At 43.2% G+C, this 23,546-nt stretch overlaps 1 protein-coding gene across 1 annotated transcript in view; it reads right to left on the bottom strand.

The window, feature by feature from the left end:
- Window positions 1-318: 318 nt before the first annotated feature.
- LOC126268055 (carboxypeptidase B-like) overlaps window positions 319-23,546 on the bottom strand; it is a 122,861-nt gene continuing 99,633 nt past the window's right edge. The window contains exons 7-9 of the mRNA XM_049973489.1: window positions 10,910-10,966; window positions 10,735-10,819; window positions 319-642 (exon numbers count right to left, since the gene is read on the bottom strand). Coding sequence (XP_049829446.1) covers window positions 452-642; window positions 10,735-10,819; window positions 10,910-10,966 — 333 coding nt within the window. The 3' untranslated portion in view covers window positions 319-451. The remainder of the gene's footprint in view (window positions 643-10,734; window positions 10,820-10,909; window positions 10,967-23,546) is intronic.

The following is a 23,546-nucleotide window of genomic DNA, read 5'->3' on the forward strand; positions in this document are numbered from 1 at the left end:
CTCTCGTCCGTTACATAAAAAGTGTAAACAGTTTTTTTTAAACAGCACAGAAGGTTGCACAGCGTTCTTGAAACTGAGCATCACGAAGACACAGTAGTGTGAAACATCCTAGAGTTGATTCGTGCTTTAAGCGTCAACGTGGACAAGGACGTTGTTCTAGGTCAAATTTTCTGAAATGAGAGAGTGTTCTGGAGAAAATTATTTCTAACGTGCGATATGAACCTGGATGGTTTTAATAATTTCAGTATTTCATTGACAATGCTACTGATATTTGGAGCATCTGTAATGGATTTGGTGTGGTAAAGAAATTACATGGAGCTCTTTGAAAGTTAGAAATTTATTAGTCTAATTATTGTAATGATTTATCACCATCATTATTGTAATAGCTATTAGGAACTATTTTTGCATTTATGTGCATCGTTTATATACATGCAGTCGTTATACATAATATTTATTCATAGTTAGCAGCGATATATTGGCCGAAGACTCTGACGGATTCAAAAAATGGCTTCACTATGCTGATGATGTCAGACTCTGGAAGGTCGAAACCCTGGCTTCCTCCACCAGGGAGTTCGATGGTATACGACAGAGGCACTCCAGCGACGGCCTTCACCCAGTCGTCGCTGTTACCAGACACTGGATCTGTAAGCAAATCATATAAACAGCCATCGTTAGCACAGCAGAGCGCCGACTTCGATAGAGTTCACATTGGTAACCTTTAAGTGTAAAATATGTGGAAAGTAGAGTTATATCTCTGGGATGAGGCTTTTATCTTTACTGATTGGCTTCAAGTTATTCAAGACTTATCGGAAAATTTCTAAACCTCGGCAATAGTGAAATCGGTTTTTGTGTGCTGATGCGGATAGTTCCTTGCTTTAATTAATACTGTGAAAAGAAGTAACGCGAGATTGGACACGGCACAAATGATAGTATTTTGGAGCATGTTGAACTGGTATCAGTGGGAACTAGCGTACACCTCAACAAATTACGATAGTTTGTTCCCCAGTCCGAGGAAAAATGTAGTTTAGAAGTTATTCCTAGCGATAGACAGCACAGGGTGGCTTTTTGATTTGTATAAAACGTAGCTGGCCAAAACTACAGATAAGTTTCAGACGAAAGTTTCTTTTCAGTTTTTTTGTTTGACCAACAATTTCGCCAAGAATTAACGGCAAAATTTTTCTTTTACAGGAACGATATTTGGAAACCACCTGTGACTGAAACAAGCAGCCAGGCGCAGTATTTACTGATTCGCATTTACAATTGCTGCAGTTACAGGGGGTGTGCTAAAATGTAGAAACATCACAAACACGACAGATCTGTTTAGCGGTAGCCTACCTACTCGTCTGAGTTACGGACGCCTTCAGTCACGTTCATTTGCTAATCGTACGGCTTTCTGAAGCACTGAAAAAAATTACATATGCACAGGGTAGACAGTAATATGGGAACACCAAAAACAGAACACATTACCATGCCTAATGCGATGTAGGAAAACCGTTGACATTCGAAACAGCTTCCGTACGTCTCGGAATGGATAAATACAGGTTCTGTAAGATTTTCAAGGTAGTCTTATACCGTTCTTCCAGTAAAATAGTGGCAAGTTCAAATAACGGCGATGGAGGTGGATAGCGATCACACACCCTTCTCTCCGTAGTAAATCACAAAAACTCAGTAATATTGAGATCTGCTGATTGTGGTGGTCAGGAGACTGCGACAGTTCATCCTCTCTCTCACACAGTACCGGTCCCCAGTGTGAGCTGTGTGAACAGGGGTCATGTTGTCTTTGAGCGCAGCATCATTATTGGAGAGCAAACATTGTACTATGGGATGGACCTGATCAACCAACATTGTCACATAATACTTGGCCACCTTGCAGAGCCACAGTGGGGCTCATGGAAAACCAAGATTTGTCTGTCCAAATCATCGCCGACCCCTGCCATGTTTCTCTCCTGGGATGAAAACTCGCACAGAAGTTGGAAATAATGTGAAACAAGACCCATCCGATCAAATTACATTCTTCTGTTCCTGTGTAGCCCGGGTTTTATGTCTTCCGCACCACATTTTCCTGTTATGTATGCTTACATCACTGCTGATGATGATGTTTGGTTTGTGGGACGCTCAGCTGCTTGGTCATCAGCACCCATACAAAGTCCCAATTTTTTACACATCACAATTTTTTTCCACAGTCCAATCCAGCCACAATCACAAATGATGATGATGAAATGATGAGGACAACACAAACACCTAGTCCCCGGGCAGAGAAAATCCCCAACCTGGCTGGGCATTGAACCTGGGACCCCATGATCCAAAGGCAGCAACTCTAGCCACTCGAACGACTTACATCACTGGTGGAATTCCATCTTGCCCCCCAATTCCCTGCTTATGGAGCCAATTTTCTATTGTTTTGTGGTTGACAGTGTTCACGAGGGCAACATTCATTTCTGCAGTGACTTTTGCAGCTGTTGTCCTCTTATTTTCATCACAATCCTTTTCAACTATCGTCTGCCACAACCACTCAATAGACACTCTGATTCGCACTGTGACTCAGCGGATGATGTTTCTCCACTTTCCCTGTATGCAGTATAAATCAACTTCAACTTCAACTGCCTTGGTTATGGGAGCGCACACCGTACGAGCACCAGTTTCCCAGCGTTCGAATTCGCTTATGTCCGACATAATACATCCACAACAACACAAAACACTGTTCTGACCACAACCGATACTTGCAACATATTAAGAACAATGCACAGGGGCCGCTCCCTGCAGGCTTGGCTGGCCACCTCACTGGCCCCTACATCGGTCGCTTCCGCCGCCGCAGTCAGCTGGCTTGAGAGCCGTTTGCACTGGTCACTTCCACGTCGTGCTGTACAGGTTGGCGCTGTGGTTCCTCATCCTGCGCATGAGTTTAGTTACTTATTAATTTACGTTATGTGAGTACACCACTTTCCACAATTTAGCTTTCATTGTAGTACGGCAAACCCATGTTAGCATTATTTTCGGCCACAATGACTATGTTTGTGAACCGTGACTGTGCGGGATAATTATTCATTTCTAATTTCTGTTACCAGTAACTTTTTATTTTATGTTTAATCTAACATAATACAACGTGTTTCGAACATGTACTGTTCATCTTCAGGCGTTTATGCATACATACAGAGAAATGTTACTTAAAAAGAAACACTATTAAACTAGATCAATCTAGAACTCTTTTTCCATCGTTTGTTACTGTAGCTAGCGATTTCGATTTCTAGCCATACACTGCGCCCCCCCCCCCCCTCCCCAATATGCCACACCAGCCGCTAGCTACAGTAACAAACGATGGACAAAGAGTTCTAGATTAATCTAGTTTAAGACTGTTTCTTTTTAAGTATCATTTCTCTGTATGTATGTATGTACGTATAAACGCCCGAAGATGAACAGAACATGTTCGAAACACGTTGTATTATGTTAGATTATACATAAAATAAAATAGTGACTGGTAGCAGAAATTAGAAATAAATGATATCCCATGTTAGTAGTCCCTCTTCTTCGCTGTTGGTGGCACCTGAAGATGAAGCTCAAAGCTTCGAAACCGGTCATGGAATACATTAAGAAATGTAAAGGCAACTGAAACGGATTTTATTTGATGAACTGTCACATGAAATGTAACATATGAGGGTGAAGGAAGTCTGCCACCTACCGTTGTGCCGTCAGAGTTTCCTAAATGACTACCAGCCGTGACCTGAAGTCATTCCCGATGGCTGCCCACACCACGACGCCGGGAGTAACACCGCTGTGCCTCTACAAAATATTGGAATAATGGGACTTCTCCCCTCGTCGCCGCCATATTTGTCGTCCGGGGTAGTGCAGAATCGCGATTCACCACTGAACACAATGCAGAATCATTTTTCGGCAGTCCATGCTTGCCAGTCACGGCGCCATTCCAGACTCCGCCTTTAGTGGTGTGGTGACAACGGCAGGCTACTCATAGGACGGTAACTGCCGAGGCTGGCTGTTGCTATTCTTCGACGAACGGTACTACATACAGAGATTGTTGCAGGCAGTCTGTTACTTGTTCCCGGGTGGCACAGGCACAGGGAATATGAGGTGCTCGGTGCACAATATGGCGATCCTCCGATTGATTGTTGCAGGTGGTCGGTCGGAGCCTTGACGAGGAGAGCGCCTGACCTCACTTTTCCATGTAGTCCAATAGCTGGTTACTGTCACAACAGAATGCCCCACAAATGTGGACATTGCACGATTGGATCAGCCAGCCAAATGGAGGCCAACAACGAGGTTCTTTTCAAACTCTGTCAGGTTCTAATAATGCCGTTTCACACGAGTTCAGAGCATCTCCATATCTTTCAAGTGATTATTCAACATCTGACGCTAATCACGCCCATGATATATCCTACGAGATGTGGTAACAATACCAAACACGATGAACACTAATGCATTCTGGTGACCGCTCTTTCTGTTACAGAAAAGTAAAACTAATTATTTATGTATTTTCTGATGATGTGTACATGAGGGAATTATATTGACATCCAACAATGTCTTCTGTGTGTTTCACTGGTTTTTACAGGCAGTGCATTTCTCGGCCGCCTTATTCTTTTCATGCAGTTCGGGTGCAGTCCGTGTACAATCAAATAGTGAATTATTCCTTTGATAGACTGCATGTAAAATGCACAATACATTTTGTACCGCCATCGTAAGCTGAATAGCTTTTTCTTTTTTTTCACTGGGAACCTGTTTGTGAAGACTCTTTTTACCACAGGACATCGCCATTTACAACCACATATGTGTTGAAAGTAACTTAGATTCTTAGTGGATTTCAGTACAGTGCTCTGTGTCCAGTCGTGAATGGGACAATACAGCTTGGTCACACTTTTCAGTCTGTGCGTACATACAGACTTCAGAGCGAGAATGTTTGTCGGCTTATTTAGTTGATCGCTGATGCGGCGTACCCAACTGCTACGCAACTCGAACATTCGCCTGCTATCGTCAGATTAAAAAATATCTAAGATTTGCCTTGTAGCGAGCGCCCGTGTTCAACAACACCAACTGATGACCTCTATACAGAAACTGTAGCTCGTAGATACCCCGAGTAATGCGCAACAGGATCGTGTGCAGTTATTTTGGGGGCAACTGGGATGGTTGACCTGACACGGACAGTACGGAACTCTCTCCTCACGAAGAGATCGGTCTCTAAAGGTCCATTGTGAACAACAGAAGAAACAACCCAGAGTGTTGCGTAGACAAGATGGACAAGACGACACAATGAATGGAAACTGTATCAAGGTCGTCGGGTTTTCTTTGCCTACAAACGCAGGATTTGTCTGACGCAAGATGATAGTCGTATGTAGAAGTTCGTGGAGGTCACCTGGCGTAAACACGCTTCTCAGGAGTGCCTACCAAGTGGTTGTCACGAGAAGTGGATCAGTCGTGTTTCGGGCGACGTCGTGTACAGATGTAAGATTCCCCTTTTTACATTATTCTTCCTCAATTTTTTGACTGTTTTGATCTGGGACATCCTTGTCCTAACCTCTTCACCTAGGCACACGCAACATATTCAGTTATTTGCTGAATACGTTCCCATGTTAGTCTCCCACTACAGTTTTTGCCCTCTACAGTTCCCTATAGCAACTTACAAGTTACTTTATGATAACACATGTCCTCTCAGGCTGTCAATTCTTCTAGACTGTGTTTTAAATATTATACTCCTTTTTTGGACGATTCTGCAAAGAATCTAATGTCTTGTCAGTCCACTTAATTTTTAGCATCCTTCTGTAAGACTGCGTCCCGGGAAGTACCGAGATTAATTCCAGGTTGGAGGAGGGACTTTTCCTTGTTCCAGTTCATCCAGAACCAGGACACCCCCAGGTCCACTGAGCTTGCTTTCAGATGAGCACTGGGAATCTTCTCCATAGGTAAAAGGCGGCTGGGGCGATGACTCCACCATCTGCTTCCTCCTAGTGCCATATGGGTACTGTACTCAACCTGCTGACAGGCCAATAGGACGCTCACGCCACAGACATTACCTTTACCTTTCTGTTACACAAAGTTTCGGAATCTTCGATTCTTTTATAGTCTGATTTTCCCACAGTCCATGATTCACTTCTCTCCAATTCTGTGCTCCTGACATTCATTCTCAGAAATTTAATCTTCTAATTAAGGAGTATGTTTCATAGTATACTGAAGAGCCAAAGAAACTGGTACACCTGCGAAAAAGTGCCGCAACACGACGTGGCATGGACTCAACTGCTGGAGGGAGGTGAACCATGAATCCTGCAGGGCTGCCCATAAATCCGTTAGAGTACGAGGGGTGGAGATCTCTTCTGAATAGCACGTTGGAAGGCAATGTTCATGTCTGGGTAGTTTGGGGACCAGTGGATGTGTTTAAAGTCAGAACAGTGTTCCTGGAGCGACTCTGTAGAAATTCTGGACGTGTGGAGTGTCGCACTATCCTGTCTGAATGCCCAACTCCGTCTGAATGCACAACGGAGATGAGTGGATGCAGGTGATCGGACAGGATGCTTACGTACGTGTCATTTATCAGAGCCGTACCTAGATGTATCACGCGTCCCATATCATTCCAATTGCACACGCCCACACCATTACAGAGCCTTCATCAGCTTGAACAGTCCCCTCCTCACATGCAGGATCCATTGATACATGAGGTTGTCTCCATACCCGTACACGTCTATCCGCTCAATACAATTTGAAACGAGAGCTCGTCCGACTAGGAAACATGATTCCAGTCATTAACAGCTCAATGTCGCTGTTGACGGGCTCAGGTGAGACGCAAAACTTTGTGTCGTGCAGTCGTCAAGGGTACACGAGCGGCCCTTCGGCTATGAAAGCCCATATCGATTATGTTCCGTAGAATGGTTTGCACGCTGACACTTGTTGATTGTGCAGCACTGAAATCTGCAGCAGTTTGCGGAAGGGTTGCACTTCTCTCACATAAACGATTCTTGTTAGTCGTCGTTGGTCTCGTTCTTGCAGTGTCTTTTTCTGGTCGCAGTGATGTCGGAGATTTGATGTTTTACCGGATTTCTGATATTCACGGTACACTCGTGAAACGGTCTTACAGGAAAATCCCCTCTTCATCGCTACCTCGGAGATGCTGTGTCCCATCGCTCGTGCGCCGACTATGACACCACGTTCAAACTCACTTAAATCTTCATCACCTGCCAGTGTAGGAGCAGTAAGCTCTGTATTTGAATACTCATCCATATAGCAGTTTCTTTGGCGCTTCAGTGTAGTAGACGCCTTTTACTCATGATTCCCATCTGTGCTCTCTGCTAGCTTGCTTTTTGTACCTCCCTGAGTAAAGTGGCTTAATTATTCGTGTACCGTCATGAAATGTTCCCGCTACGTTGGGAAGCATTCCAATTAATATCGATGTGATGAGAGGATCTTGACACATTAAGGATTACACCGAATAGTAATTTCTGCACTTTCAGAATTTGGCACACATTTCTTTGTTTCCTCCACCACCAGATAAACATGCGGAAAAACTAAAAGGCTTGTTTTTGCAGAGTCAGTTCTCTGTTGCTGGCAAAAGCAATACTTAAAGTAAAATTCTTGGGACGTAGGTTGCTCCGCTAGGAAAGAGAATCCTACGTTTTACTGCAGCTGGTCTTCCCATATGTGTTTGTTGTAATAATAATCTGCAGAATTTCTGAGTCACCATCGTTTACTCACAAAAATACAAAATTTTCCACTGCCCAATTGTTGCATCAACACGAGCTACGTGCATTCAACTGCCGTTAAAATTTCCCTCCAAAACCCATCTCCTCCAAAGAACAAACAATTGACAAAACATTAACATCTTTGGAAATGGAAGATTAATGAATTAACACCTAAAATTAATATCAATAATTATGTCACACCAAAAAATGGATAATTAAGATCTGCACACAATATAAAAGTTATTTGAATAACAATTAAAATTAATAATGCGTAATTTAAGATCTGTACATAATTTGCATAAAACCGAAAGTAGATACTAAGATATGCACATGGCAATGGAACTGGGAAAGCGGTTCCATTTCAGTCAGCCTGCGTATTTTATTCATATTTTTACGCTCTAATAGCATTCCCCAGGCCTATGCACATAGTGAAATGGCAAATGAAATGTTCCTTTCATAATTCGTATTACTGCTTGCAAAATGCATATGTAGCTCCACACCCATAAGCGTGTAGCTTTAATGTTCTAAAGGGCCGATGCAGTGTCGACCCTCTGGCTTCTCTCTACTTGGAGCTGGCCATGTTAACGCGATGGGAGTTAACGCGCTGGGCGGCTGGGAAGCGCTCGTTGTCGACGTGGAGGAATGTCTTCATTACATAAAGAAAATGGTAGTTGGAAGTTTCTCGTGGCAAGACTCAGCGTCTCAACGGCTGCTATGGAACCTTCTAGAAAGACCAGAATGACATTTTCACTCTGCAGCAGAGTGTAAGCTGATATGAAACTTCCTGGCAGATTAAAACTGTGTGCTGGACCGAGACTCGAACTCGGGACCTTCGCCTTTCGCGGGCAAGTTCTCTACCATCTGAGCTATCCAAGCATGACTCACGCCCCGTCCTCACAGTTTTACTTCCGCCAGTACCTCGTCTCCTGCTTTCTAAACTTCACAGAAACTCTCGTGCGCACTCCGCTGTAGAGTGAAAATCTCATTGTGGAAACATCCCCCAGGCTGTGGCTAAGCCATGTCTCCATAATATCCTTTCTTTCGGGAGTGCTAGTTGTGCACGGTTCGCAGGAGAACTTCTGTGAAGTTTGGAATGTAAGAGACGAGGTACTGGCGGAGCGTGAGCGTGAGTCGTGTTTGGTTAGCTCAGATGGTAGAGAACTTGCCCGCGAAAGGCAAAGGTCCCGAGTTCGAGTCTCGGTCCGGCACACAGTTTTAATCTGCCAGGAAGTTTACAGAAAGACGTTTAGCCTCTGTCCGCGCCCTGCCCACAAAATAAACAAAAGGTCTCACCCTTGCTGGCGCTATGGCGAAATCTGGTAATTTCATTGGAGCGTGGTCGCAATCGGCAGAACTTGTCTAGAGACTGGATAGCTCTCGGAATCACTATAGTAGTTGATGGACGACTTCGAGCTTTCCCGAATTTTAGAGAGAAGTTAGAATTTATTTCCAGATTCACTCTGCCTCCCACCTCCACGAACGACGATCTCGCTGGCATCCTTGAGGGCCGCACCAGCGCAGATGGGTCCAGTGCGCTGTTAACCGCCGCTCACAGCCGGAGCGCACGGAACCGAATACTGGAAGTCTATTTGTTGATATTCGGCCTGGAGTGCTTTTCCGCCGAACAGTTCACGGGGCACGGCATTTGTGAAATTTGCGGAGTTAGTCGTTTCGATAACTGATGACCACACTTAGTTGTTTGATTCGCAGGATGCACTTTGCATCTCTGAACGGTATATGTTCTTCCAATTTCACTTTTTAGTAGCACTTTCTGATACGTTCTTCGCTTAACCATTGGCAATATTCATTACGTGATCCTAAAATTGGTATCATGATCAGAATTAAATACCACTGTTCTCTATCTTTGCATTCGTTGCTATCTTGTGGAAGGTTTTTCCACTTGAATGCTCGCTAAGGTAAATAAATATCACTTCCTATAAGGGTGCATTTTCATTTAATAGCAAGATGCCTTCCATAATTGAAATGTGTCGTCGTGTATTTCACGCGTGACTATCAACTTTTAAAGGTGGGCCTACTCAGACTTAATAAGACGTTATCCGTTGCGTGATTGTTTCGTTGCCGTTTAAAAGTAAATTCGCATGATTGCATAGGGAATTTCACTCCGCTTTCCGATCAAGGGGAGGTTAATTTTGCATCTCAGAGGTATGAGCATTATAACCACAACCACCGGACCTCACATCTTCCTCGCCTGTATGCGTCATTTCATGGCCACAGTAGCAGACGTCTTTCGTCTACTACGTGATTTCCAATTTTGACGTCAAGTTTAACGGTAATCTCATTTCAGCTACTCCTCAGTACTATCGTCTGTTTCTGATTTATTGTCAATCCATATTCTATAATCGTTAGACTTTTCATTTTATTCAACAGCTTTTGCAGTTCTCTATTCACTCAGGAAAACAAGATGAGTCGTGATTTAATTTCTCCTTTAGATGACACAGGCGTTTGAATGTCTCCCTTCTTCAACCAGAAATCTGAACCCTTCTTCCGAACTAGCAGTCATATTGGCCAGGTTTCCGGAATAGCTGGGATGGTGTCAGTCAATATAGTACTATAAACATCTTTGAAACGCATAATCACACATCATTACATACCAGCTGCAATCTATGAGACCAAACGATTACTGCATATCTTGCAGTTGTTGTCAAAGTGGATTGGGCCCGCGTGTGTGTGTGTGTGTGTGTTTTGGTGAGTGGAATCAAACATAAGACACGATCCACATGATTTGCAATTCCAGCCGGCCTTCCGCAGCCCCATTGTTCTTCCAAAGCAACTATTTTCTTGTTTGTCTTGATATTACTGTGGCCAGTTCACGTTATTCATGCTAAGTAGAATCTCAGAGTTAACTGCTTCACTTAAGCAGATAACTTCAAATAGCGAATACAGTCACTCATTCACATGGATGGAGTCTGGTCAACCAATAGCTTCTCTACGCACTCACAGCCTGGGTTGTCCTTTGCGCATTTTTCAGCGTATTTCCATAAAGCTATGCTGTTATTAAAAAAAATTGTCGATATTAATGTTGAGTGAAACTGATACTTACACATGGCGTTTCTGGAACTGCCGATGGTAAAGTTCTGGCCTCCTGCTGCGACCTGTGCGGCGTTGGCCTCTTCTGCCAGTGCGTGCTGCAAGAGTACAATGTCACAGATGACGGTTCAGAACCTCCTGTGTTCTGCTTATTACTACTCGAGGTTTCTTAAATAAGCATTACTTACCAGTGTTTCCCAGTCCTCGGGCAGCTCAGTGGTGTATCCCCAAGGGTACAATATGAACTACAAACAGAACCTTGTGTTAGAGATTTAACAACACACTACATGACACGAATGAAATATTCGAGGTTTTCAGTAAAATGTATTTAATAGTCTAATGTGTGTGTGTGTGTGTGTGTGTGTGTGTGTGTGTGTGTGTGAGAGAGAGAGAGAGAGAGAGAGAGAGAGAGAGAGAGAGAGAGAGAGAGAGAGAGAAAGAGAGAGAGTGAGTGAGTGAGAGAGAGCATAGCCTGATGTGAAAGACGCAACATTTTCTGAGAAAATAATCACACGCATGGGGGCAATTAACAAATGCCGCAGTTCACGTAAATTGAAATTAAGGAAGGGTTGTCGTGAAGGCATCAGTTTTAAGGGATGAGAAACAGACAGTGGTTTTTCATTTTGTCACGAAGTGAACTGCAAGAAGATTAATTCTTTTTCAGTAATGTGTAAATCTGCACGAATCCCTCTGTTCTAAATAATATGGAAACTCCTTTTAAGTTTTAGAGTTAAAGATCTGGGTGTAACATTGCGTGCGTACCTGGAGAGGCAGTACTTTGTGCAAGCGTGAAGGTACACAGCCAGCTTTACATTAAACACAGGCAACGTCAAACAGGAAATCATATTCATAATAACAGAATAATTTAATGTTTCCCTCGCGGACGGATCTAGTCCCTAAGAAGAAAACCAACAATTATTATCCAATCAGCGTTTTACCCTTTGTGTCCAAAGCTATTTAACATATATTTACCGCAGTCAATTGACTGAATATTTGGGCACATTTAACTTCTATGGCAAATGTAAGCCCAGTTATTGTAAACATTGTAGTACTAAGTAAGGTAACTGACTGCTTTAAATGTGTCATAGATAAGCGAAGGACCTCAGTCTTAACATTACTAGACTTGTTTGACAACGTGAGCTTTAAAATTCGACAGCTAAAACTTTCAGTCAGTACGCTGAGAAACCGGCAGCAGCATATTTTCTGTCTGAATGAAAAATCGTCCTGTAAGTGTTCCCTAGAATACCACAGAGGTCCCTGTTGTTCCCCTTGTGTGTCGAGTTACTCTCGTCATTAGTGTGTCCCTGCAAATAATGGCAACCGCGATCCGTCTCATGTATTAAGAAAGACGCTAAATCAGATTAAATAAACAAATAAAGTCCCGAGTCATTTTAGTAACTCACCAGAAGTTAATAAACAGATATGAATTCTGCAATCACTTGCTCCGTATTCTTCATGATGGCACTATCAGCACCCGAACTGTGTAGAAAACCCTGTCGCCACGTCCATATCTCTATGCTCGACAAAAATTTCGAAGCATATTTCCACAGGATGTTAAAAGTAAATGTATGTAGTCAGTGGTTCTGTTTATACTGCGACATAATACAAAACGGTGTGATATAATTCTATTCAAATCTCCGCGCTTTTCATTCGGCCGACATCGATTGCGACCCATCAATCTACTCCAAATCCATTGCTTCAATTGAAAACTACTTTTCTCGTTATAAACGAAGTTCTACGTAATAAAAATTGGTTCTGATGTAACACAACAGACATTTTCGGCAGTTATACAAAATTGCTTGAAGTAATCCATCCGTTTACAAGCCAACCTTTTTATTTGTGTTCACTTTACGAGCATTCTTCGCATGTTTCAAATTTTCATATTTGGTTTGTACGTCAGAAACAACCCTCTGCTTTAGTATCATGTATTGTAAATGAGAAACATCTCTTATTCACTGTGACATAACAGATTTTTTGGGGGATGGCTTCCATCAAGTAATCCTGCAAAACGTGGTATGAAAGCGTTGTTCACCTTAATTTTGACAATTCTTTAGGAAAGCTTTGTCGAACAAGTGATGTAATCCTATTGAAGAAGGAGGTCAAAATACCTCACTTCTGAGACAGAGTTTCGCTTAAAAGACGATTTTTAATGACTATTAATTAAAACATCATAAGTAGCTTCCTAGAAGAAATCCATTTCAATTTTCTAATCCTCAGACCAAACGGAATCGTTTAATGTGTATCAGCATAACATTCTGTTAGTATTGTAGGCCCTTTGCTGTTTGTGATCTATATAAAGGGTTTAGGACACAGTCTGAGCAGCCGCATTAGATTGTTTACAGATTTTTCTATCATTTACCGGCTCGGAAAGTTATCGGATGATCAAAGCCAATTGCAAAATGATTTAGTCGAGATATGTGTATGGTGTGGAAAAAGTGTCCATCGACTATAAATAATGAAAATTATGAAGTCATCCACCTGAGTACTAAAAGCAATTCGCTAACTTTTGGTTACACGATACATCACACAGAACTAACGCCTGAAAATTCAACTAAGTCTACTCTAATAGAAGGAAATATCCGAACTGGGCGGAAATCGGCAGAGATGCGATGTACATGTAGAGCCAAACAAATGATTACAATTTCAGAAACATTGTATGATTTAGTCAAGAGAAAGAGCTTCACATATTGAGAAAAGCACTGGTCAATCTCTGATCCCTATGAAACCAATTACTCGGCTTGGCAATGATGGACAGAGTGGTTGGATATCCTCCTGAGGGGTATCGTGCCATGTTCTGTCCAACTGAAGTGTTGAGTGCTATTGACAAGGGACTTCAGATCGATTCCATATTTCTGGATTTCCGGAACGGTTTTGACACTGTACCACACAAGCGGCTCGTAGTGAAATTGCGTGCTTGTGGAATATCGTCTCAGTTATGTGACTGGATTTGTGATTTCATGTCGGAGGTCACAGTTCGTAGTAATTGACGGAAAGTCATCGAGTAAAACAGAAGTGATTTCTGGCGATGCCCAAGGTAGTGTTATAGGCCCTTTGCTGTTTCTTAGCTATATAAACAATCTGAGCAGCCGTCTTCGCTTGTTTGCAGTTGACGCTGTCGTTTATCGACTAATAAAGTCATCAGAAGATCACAACAAACTGCAAAACGACTTAGAAAAGATATCTGAATGGTGCGAAAAGAGGCAGTTGTCGCTAAATAATGAAAAGTGTGAGGTCATCCCCATGAGTGCTAAAACGAACTCGTTAAACTTCGGTTACACGATAAATCAGTTTAATCTAAAAGCCGTAAATTCAACTAATTGCCTAGATATTACAATTACGAACAATAGAAAATGTTGTGGGGAAGGCTAACCAAAGACTGCGTTTTATTGGCAGGACACTTAGAAAATGTAACAGAGACTGCCTACACTACGCTTGTCCGTCCTCTTTTAGAATACTACAACGCGGTGTGGGATCCTTACCAGATAGGACTGACGGAGTACATCGAAAAAATTCAAAGAAAGGCAGCACGTTTTGTATTATCGCGAAATATGAGAGAGAGTGTCAGAGAAATGATACAGGATTTGGGCTGGGCGTCATTAAAAGAAAGGCGTTTGCCGGCCGGAGTAGCCAAGCGGTTCTAGGCGCTACAGTCTGGAACCGCGCAACCGCTACGGTCGCAGGTTCGAATCCTGCCTCAGGCATGGATGTATGTGATGTCCTTAGGTTAGTTAGGTGTAAGTAGTTCTAAGTTCTAGGGGACTGATGACCTCAGAAGTTAAGTCCCATAGTGCTCAGAGCCTTTTGCACCATTTTTGAAAGGCGCTTCTCGTTGCGACGGAATCTTCTCAGGAAATTCCAATCACCAAGTTCCTCCTCCGAATACGAAAATATTTTGTTGACACCGACCTACGTAGGGAGGAACGATCACCACGATAAAATAAGGGAAATCAGATCTCGTACGGAAAGATATAGGTGTTCATTCTTTCCGCGCGCTGTACGAGACTGGAATAATAGAAAACTGTGAAGGTGGTTCGATGAACCTTCTGCCAGGCGCTTAAATGTGATTTGCAGAGTATCCATGTAGATGTAGATACTGGAGCGTTAGTTCGTCAAAATCCCGAGCTGGCTGGAGGCCCTGTCCACGATGCCGGGGAGATCTTGGCGGCCGAGGTAGATTGTGCGAAGCACGAAGATAAGCAAGAGACACTGTCAACGTGTGCAGTCGGGCATTAGCATGCTGAAATGTAAACCCAGGATGGCTTGCCATGATGGGTATCAAAACGACGTACCGCTATGCTTTAAGTGTGCCGCGGACGATAACCAAAGAGGTCCTGCTACAATCAAAAAGAAAAGGCCTTCCAGCCCATCAGTCCTGGTTATTGTGTCGTACGAAGGGCAACATTCAGACTTATAGCCCATCGCTATCCGTAGCGCCTCCAGACACGTCTTCAGCCTGGAATCTCACTGACTGGAGCATAATTGTCTTCAGTGTCGAGACCCGCTTCGAACTGAGCCCCAATGACAGCGAAGACATGTCTGGGGACGCTCCGGACAGCGGTGGGATACCAACCTGACTATCGCTCACACCCGAGAGTGATTGTCCGGGGTGCCATTTCTTTTCATAGCAGGACCCATTTGGTTGTCATCTGCGGCACCCGTACAACAAAGCGGTACGTAGTCGATATTGTACGCCCCGTTTTGTTGCCCTTCACGGCAGGCATCATGTGTCAACATTTCAGCAAGATAATGCCCGTCCAATCATGACGAGCATTTCATCTGCTTGCCTTCGTCCTTGCTATACCTTACCTAGGTAGCCGAATCTCTTCCCAGTCGAGAAAGTTTGGAACATTATGGACGAGTCCTCCAGCGCCAGTTGCACAGAATTTGGCAAGATATCCAACAACTGTATCAGTCAGTACTAAGCTGAATAACTTATGTGGACCAACGCATTATTGACTTGCTGAATTCGTTAAACTCTTTCTCTTGAATGAATCATCCATTCTTTTTGAAATTGTAATCATTTGGTTGTCTGCACATGTACGTTACATCTACCGAGTTTCGTGCATTCCTTTGTTAGAGTATAAGGTGGTTGTCGTTGTTGTGGTCTTCAGTCCTGAGACTGCTTTGATGCAGCTCTCCATGCTACCCTATCCTGTGCAAGCTTCTTCATCTCCCACTACTTACTGCACCCTACATCCTTCTGAATCTGCTTAGTGTATTCATCTCTTGGTCTCCCTCTACGATTTTTACCCTCCACGCTGCCCTCAAATGCTAAATTTGTGATCCCTTGATGCCTCAGAATATGCGCTACCAACCGATCCCTTCTTCTAGTCAAGTTGTGCCACAAATTTCTCTTCTCCCCAATTCTATTCAATACTTCATCATTAGTTATGTGATCTACCTATCTGATCTTCAGCATTCTTCAGTAGCACCACATTTCGAAAGCTTCTATTCTCTTCTTGTCCAAACTATTTATCGTCCATGTTCCACTTCCATACATGGCTACACTCCATACAAGTACTTTCAGAAACGACTTCCTGACTCTTAAATCTATACTCGATGTTAACAAATTTCTCTTCTTCAGAGACGCTTTCCTTGCCATTGCCAGTCTACATTTTCTATCTTCTCTACTTCGACCATCATCAGTTATTTTGCTCCCCAAATAGCAAAACTCCTTTAAGTGTCTCATTTCATAATCTAATTCCCTCAGCATCACCCTACTTAATTCGGCTACATTCCATTATCCTCGTTTTGCTTTTGTTGATGTTCATCTTATATCCGTTCAACTGCTCTTCCAAGTCATTTGCTGTCTCTGACAGAATTACAATGTCATCAGCGAACCTCAAAGTTTTTATTTCTTCTGCGTGGATTTTAATACCTACTCCGAATTTTTCTTTTGTTTCCGGTGGGGTAAATTCGACCGGGTGGGTAAACCCGACCACCCTCTATTTGTGAGAAACGGCAAAGCTGAGCGATTTCGCATTAGTGTTACCATATAGAGCATTCGAAATAACGATAATGTCACCTTTACAGCTTTGCCGCATTTCACATTTAGACACTCGAAAGACAACAAGTGTGTTTTCGATTTTTTTCAATTTAATTTTTGTGCAAATTGCATCACTAGATTTACCTTATTAAATAAAACGATCGTAAAACAAACGGTAAGTGAATTTGTAGTGCGTTTAGTGACCTATTCATGCATGTATCGTTTTTGTTGGAAATTTCGTGTAAATGGTTTCTATGTGTGCTAAAAAATGGCATGGTGGGGTAAATCCGACCGCTCAATGGTGGAGTAAATCCGACCGCATATTTTTTATCGTTTATGTGTATGGAATTTTTTTTGAAACAAAGTGAATTTTTGTTTATTTTTAAGAAAATGGTACGAAATAACAAACGAAAAACGACAAAACGCAATCAGAACGATATTGCCGAGCAGTTGCTGCACTGCAACGACCTGTCGCTCGTGATTTTAACATTCCGAGATCGACATTGCTATTCCACCGCCGTGCAATGAAATCATCTTTTTTCAATTAAAATTTAGAGTCATTTAACTTTCAGTACATTTAGTACTCTAAACATGGTTATTTTTTTAATACGTTTTGTTCATTTATGGAAAAAACGTAATTGCATATAATTATTTCCCAAAAAACCGTTTATAAGAACTATTTCTGTGCAAAATCATCCAAAAAAATAGAGGGTCGTATTTACCCTACCATTTTTAAAAATGGCAAGAATGGGCGTTTCTTAAAATACAGGTATCTCAAAAACTATTGATGGTATGACAAAAATATTTCGCAAGCAGTTGCTCCTTTATATTGCCTATAATTCAACGTATTTAACGTTAAGATCCGACCTCGAATAAGCGTTTCATAGCCACAATAACTTACTAGGTCGGAGTTACCTCACCTTACCCTATATCCATAGAAAATGGTGAATTTGGGATTCTACATTATTAACGGGTGCTTGAGTTAGTGCCAATTAAAATAAACAAGAAGATCTCAACAGCATGAGGAATGAAAAATCTAAACAATTAGAGTAAAACAGAATGATGAGCCAAACATTGTGACCATATGCCTAATAGCATACTGGTCTACCTTTCGAACGCAGTACAGAAACCATTCTGCGTGTTATTGATTCGACAAGTCCATTATGCATTTTAGAGGTACATGGCGGAATGTGACTAGGTGCAAGTCAAGTAACTTCCGTGAACTGACCAGTGGTTTGTGAGCTGGGAGCTGGCACTGATGGCGTCCCACATGTGTTACATGCAGTACAGGCCACGCGAATTTAATGACCAAGACATCAACGTGAGTTCACTGTCAAGTTCCTCCAACCACTGCAGCACTATTCTGGCCTTGTTACACTGACAGTAACCTGCTGGAAGATGCCAGTGCTGTCGTGGAAGCTACCAAGCACGATGGGCAGCAGGTAGTCTGCAGTAATGTTCACAAAGTCCACAGCTATTATATCTCCCTCGATTACTACCAAAACTCAGGTGAAAGTCCCTCATAGCATAAAACTGTCGCCACTGGCCTGCGTCCATAGTGTTGTGTATGTTTCGAGTAGCCGATCGGCTGGCTGATGGCGAATCCTGACACGGCCACCTTCCGGGTTAACAATAAAAGTGATTTATATGACTAGACGACACGTTTCCTCTGATTCACACTCCAATCTCGATGATCCAGCACCCACTGAAATCTTAATTGACAATGTCATTGGATCAAAATCCACAGATACGCCATTCTCCGCAAGCCACGTAACGGTGTGCGGCAGGGGTTGTTTCTGATACCACTAACAGATCTCCCATTTCCTCTTCCACTTACAAATGGTGCATGGGAAGAATGATTGTCGGTAGGCTTCTGTTTTATCTCTAATTTCTCATATTTTATCGTCGTAGTCACTTCGCGAGGTGTGTGAGAGGAAGTAATATGTCGTCCGGCTGATCAAGGAATGTGCAGTCTAGAAATTTCAATAGCAAACCTCTCCACGATGCACGACGCTTCTCTTGTAATGTCTGCCACTGGAGTTTGTTGACGATCTCTGTAAGGCTCTCGCGCCGACTAAACGATTCCGTGACGAAACATGTCGGTCTTCGATGGATCTTGTCTACCATCTTCTATCAATCATACATGAGAAAGGATCCCATATTGACGTACAATACTCAAGAATCGGTCGAACAAGCGCCTAGTAAGCCACTTCGTTCGTGGATGGGTTACATTTCCTTAAGATTCTTCCTGTGAATATCAGTCTGGCATCAGTTCTTTCGTGTGGTCGTTCCAGTTAAGGCAGCTCTGGATAGCTACTCCTAGATTTTTATAGTAGATACGGTTTCCCACAATTTGTCATAAGTGTTGTAGTTGCAGAGTAATGGGTTTCTTTTCCTGTCTATGCGCTGTATGTTACATTTCATGGTCAACTACCAGACCCTACGCCATTTACCAACCCTCTGCAGGCCATTTTGCAAATCGATAATGTCTTCTGGCGTTGATACTGTCTGATAGACAATCGCATCATCTGCGAACACTCTTAAGGAGTTACCGACGTATTCTACTAAATAATTTATGTACAACGTAAACACTAATGGTCCTGTCACACTTCCTTGGGGTACCGTGCAATTTTACTTTACATTTATCGATAATTATCCGCCGGCCGCTGTGACCGAGCGGTTCCAGGCGCTTCAGTCTGGATCCGCTCGACCGCTACGGTCGCAGGTTCGCATCCTGCCTTGAGCATGGATTTGTGTGATGTCCTTAAGTTAAGTTTAAGTAGTTCTAAGTTCTAGGGGACTGATGACCCTAGATGTTAAGTCCCATAGTGATCAGAGCCATTTGGACCATTTTTGATAATTATCCGTTAAGAGGGACTTATTGATTTCTACCTACACGGAAGTCGTGAATCCAGAGGCAAATAGAGTCCGATACTCGGTGATCTCGTATTTTTTTCGCTAAACAGCAGTGCTGGACTGTGTCAAATCCTTCCCGCAGTCTAGGAACGTGGCATCGAACTGAGCGCCATTGTCTACAGCGCTATTGATCTCGTGGGCGAACAGAGCGAGCTGGCTTTCGTAAGATTTGTTTGCTGAATCTATGTTCATTTTTATAGAGGAGATATTCGTTCTCCAAAATCGTCATAATTCTTCGACAAAAAAACATGTTCCATAATTCAACAACAAATGACGTGAACGTGAGAGGCGGTATGAGCCCCCTCTCATATTTCTATCTTAATCTGAGTAATTCGATTTTCCTCTCTAACTGCATGCGGTGAAAAGTTGCTATTCCTTCCCACGCGGACTTCCCACGCAGCGTCTCTCGTCACCCGGCTGGTCCGGTGACAGACGAGTTCAAGTGAGCTTGAAAGGGTTAAGCCGACGGGTGTGAGGCAGTCGACTGGATGCTTTCCAGAAGCCGACATTGTCATAAGAGCGGGAGCGACACGCCCAGATGCGCCAGAAGGGGCGGCTGGGCTAGAGATTCCGTTACTTCACAGAAACTTAGTGGAAACCGTTTCTGGCGGGCTACTAGCGAGGCGTGGGAATGACTTGTGTTCCCAGGCAGTCTTGGCGGGCAAATTCCCGCGTTTTGTGCAAAATCATAACTGTGATTGGTTGGCTCAGGGGATAGCTCTGTGACGTAACAAAATCGGCGCAGAAATTGGCGCCAAGAATCTCCATTGGTGGAATGGCAGTGCTTTGGCAATAGAGTGGAATTTTCCTCCGGTTTTCGGGTTGTTGATTGGAACGTTTAACCACGGCCACTGTCGTGGGGGCGGGAATGTTCTGTGCTCGGCTTGTACGGATGCTCTTGAGAGAGTCGGCTCTCGCCTTTCGATCGGAACAGGTTACAAGACTGAGCTCTCGCTGCTCTGGACAGCCTGCCTTCCGTTGGCTGTCTAATATACTTTTATTTAATTGTAACTGTTTGACGAAGTTGCTAAGTTTCGACTTCAACGTAACTTTCCGAGTACAGTTGGCAATTGAGCGTTCTGCGTACAAGCGGCCTATGTTGTCTGTCTTGAGCAGTTTTGGCTAAAGTTGACTATCGGAGTTAGTGTGTGACTTCGCTTGTTAAAATCAATCACTGTACCATCAGTGATTGTGTGGCGAGCCTTCTTCGTCTCCCTCAGAGACGCATTTGTATTGCTAGGAAGTCTTTAGTCTGGAACAACCAGACCAGGATAATTTGTTTCTGGCTATAATCGCGACATTATCATCACCACGACGGGACGTCGAAGCAACCAGCCATCGCCTCCGGTACGCCAGATCGTGTCCTTGCAGTTAAGAAGACAGCTTGGTAATGTACGTCCGCAGCACTGGCAAAGCAGTAAATTTTGTTAGGTGATAATCAGAGCTCAGCAGAGCGCGCCTGTTGGTCTTTTCTAACTTTGTTCTGTCTTGGGTGTTCATTGTCTGAGTTCTCACTACTGTAGCAGCAATTAATGTTGGGTTGGCTGTGTGTTTCTCTTAAGATTTGAGTTGCAAGGAATTGGCTCCACATACCACTTCGTCATAAATGTCACATTCTAGTTTAGGGACAACTTCACCTTCACAGTATTTATTTGAGTATCCAATTTTAGCCAATTTGATGTATTGTAAAAGCTTCATGTGTTTTGTTTATTATTTTGAGTTTAGTCATAATAAATCATATTGTTATTTTGGACAGAACTTTCATTCTGTTAATCGGTAGAGCAGCCCTATCATTTCTCACTACGTTAATGAAACTTTCCGTTATTTAACTTATTTTATCAAATTAAATTATTGCAGGTGCCAAACTCTTTTCTACTCCACTTGCAGGGTCGATTACAGTCAGTTCGCGTTTTTTTTTAATCCATGTGCAACAGCAAAAGTCGGAGTTAGAATAGCGGGGGCTTAGAGCATCATTTACATATGTAGATTCTAGAAGAATTTAGTGTTAAATACACTGCTAGCCCCAGCACCTCGCAAAAGATGTAGGACTATAATTATGTGCATCTGTCCCACGACCCTTCTTTAAAACGGGAATGACCTGCACTTTTTTTCCAGGTGCTAGGTACTAGAGATGGGTCGTTCACCAAAGGAACGGTTGACCAAGATGAACGGAACGAGCGAGGAACGAATTCTAAGGAACGGTTTTTTATAGTTCACTTCGGTCGCGGCTTTCTACTTATAGTTCCCAGGAACGGGAAACGGTCGGTCTCGTTCCCGTAACGGCACGTTGGCTGGTCTCGCTCCAGCCTCGGTCCCGTTCCCATCTGCCTCGGTCTCGGTCTCGGTCTCGCACGGCTGGACTCTTCCTTCATCGCGTGGCCGCTCGTCGCAGTTCCACTGCCGACTGCTCGTAGTTAGTTCAGTATCGAGTTGATGTTAGTTTCATTCGCTGCGCACGCCCATTCTAGACCTGTTTCAAACCTTTCTTTAACTCTGAACTTCTGGTTGTTTTCGTATTCTATTCAGCGTCCACGACCGGCAATTAAAATGTATTTTATAATTACGTAAATTACATAAAATTTTTATGTGTATGTAATACGTACACCTTTTCAGGTAACGAAACGACATCTCAGGTTACTTCACTAATTCGACAAGCAGCAGAAGAAATACTTGTAAAAAAAGCAAGATTTTTTGTTATTAGACATGCAAAGGACGTCGGCACGGCACACACGAGTGGCTATTATCCGTCATTTTTGATCCAAGGTAAAACGGCATGTTCATTGTTATGGAAGGCAGACCGACTTACAACCGAATGAAGCCCACGGTACACAATCGAGTCTCTGGTGTTACATTTTGTAAAGACAATGTGATAACTCCTACAATATCATTTCAGTGGTACAGGGTGGCGCACGAAAAATCGGCCCCAAGTAGTAGACTGCTCACTGTCGCCCACCGACCGTCGTCTACTGTTTGGAAGTTATTGTTTGTATTAGCATATTTACAATTTATTCACTGCCTAATCATTACATATTTGTCTATTCTGCTCGTAGCGGTCAACAAAGCGTGCGTAGTCGCCAAGCGGTCTGTACTCGGGCAGGTTTTTCGTGCGCCACCTTATATTATTTCACTGCGATCAGTCACATAACGCTACAATTGGCTAGAAAAAAAAAAAAAGGTTCAAATGGCTCTGAGCCCTATGGGACTTAACATGTTAGGTCATCAGTCCCCTAGAACTTAGAACTACTTAAACCTAACTAACCTAAGGACATCACACAACACCCAGCCATCAAGAGGCAGAAAAAATCTCTGACCCCGCCGGGAATCGAACCCGGGAACCCGGGCGTGCGAAGCGAGAACGCTACCGCACGACCACGAGATGCGGGCTACAATTGGCTAGACGAGAGGTTTTGCAGAATCAGGAAAATTACAAGTGTGTAAGAATTCTGTTATTAATAAAAACTCTGTACTCCAGGGCGGAGGCAAGTGCCCCCTCATGGCGCCTTCCATCTTGAGTCACCTATGCTATTTCTCATAAGAACCATATACCAACCACAAATGAACGGTAAACGAGTAAAAATGAACGATTCCCAAAAAAAGAGCCATCACCAGGAACTAGTTCTCAAGGATGAACGAGTTTGCCCATCTCTACTAGGTACCCTTCGTTGGTCCAAAAATATACGATTAACTTGTACTAGAAGGGAAACAAGTTCTTTCTCATAATGTTTGTAGAATCTCATAGGTACCTCACCTGGTCCTGATGAGAACATGTAATGGTCATATATTACATATGTATTTATTTATTTACTGAACTGGGGACCTAGAAACGGTGGAGAGGCGTCGTCCCCACCGTAGCCCTCAGCGATATACAACCCCACAACAGGACACAGCAGTCCACTCAACCCACCGGCGCCCCACGCCGAGCC

This window comes from Schistocerca gregaria, chromosome 4 (genome assembly GCF_023897955.1).
Source record: "Schistocerca gregaria isolate iqSchGreg1 chromosome 4, iqSchGreg1.2, whole genome shotgun sequence".
NCBI classification, from domain to species: Eukaryota; Metazoa; Arthropoda; class Insecta; order Orthoptera; family Acrididae; genus Schistocerca; species Schistocerca gregaria.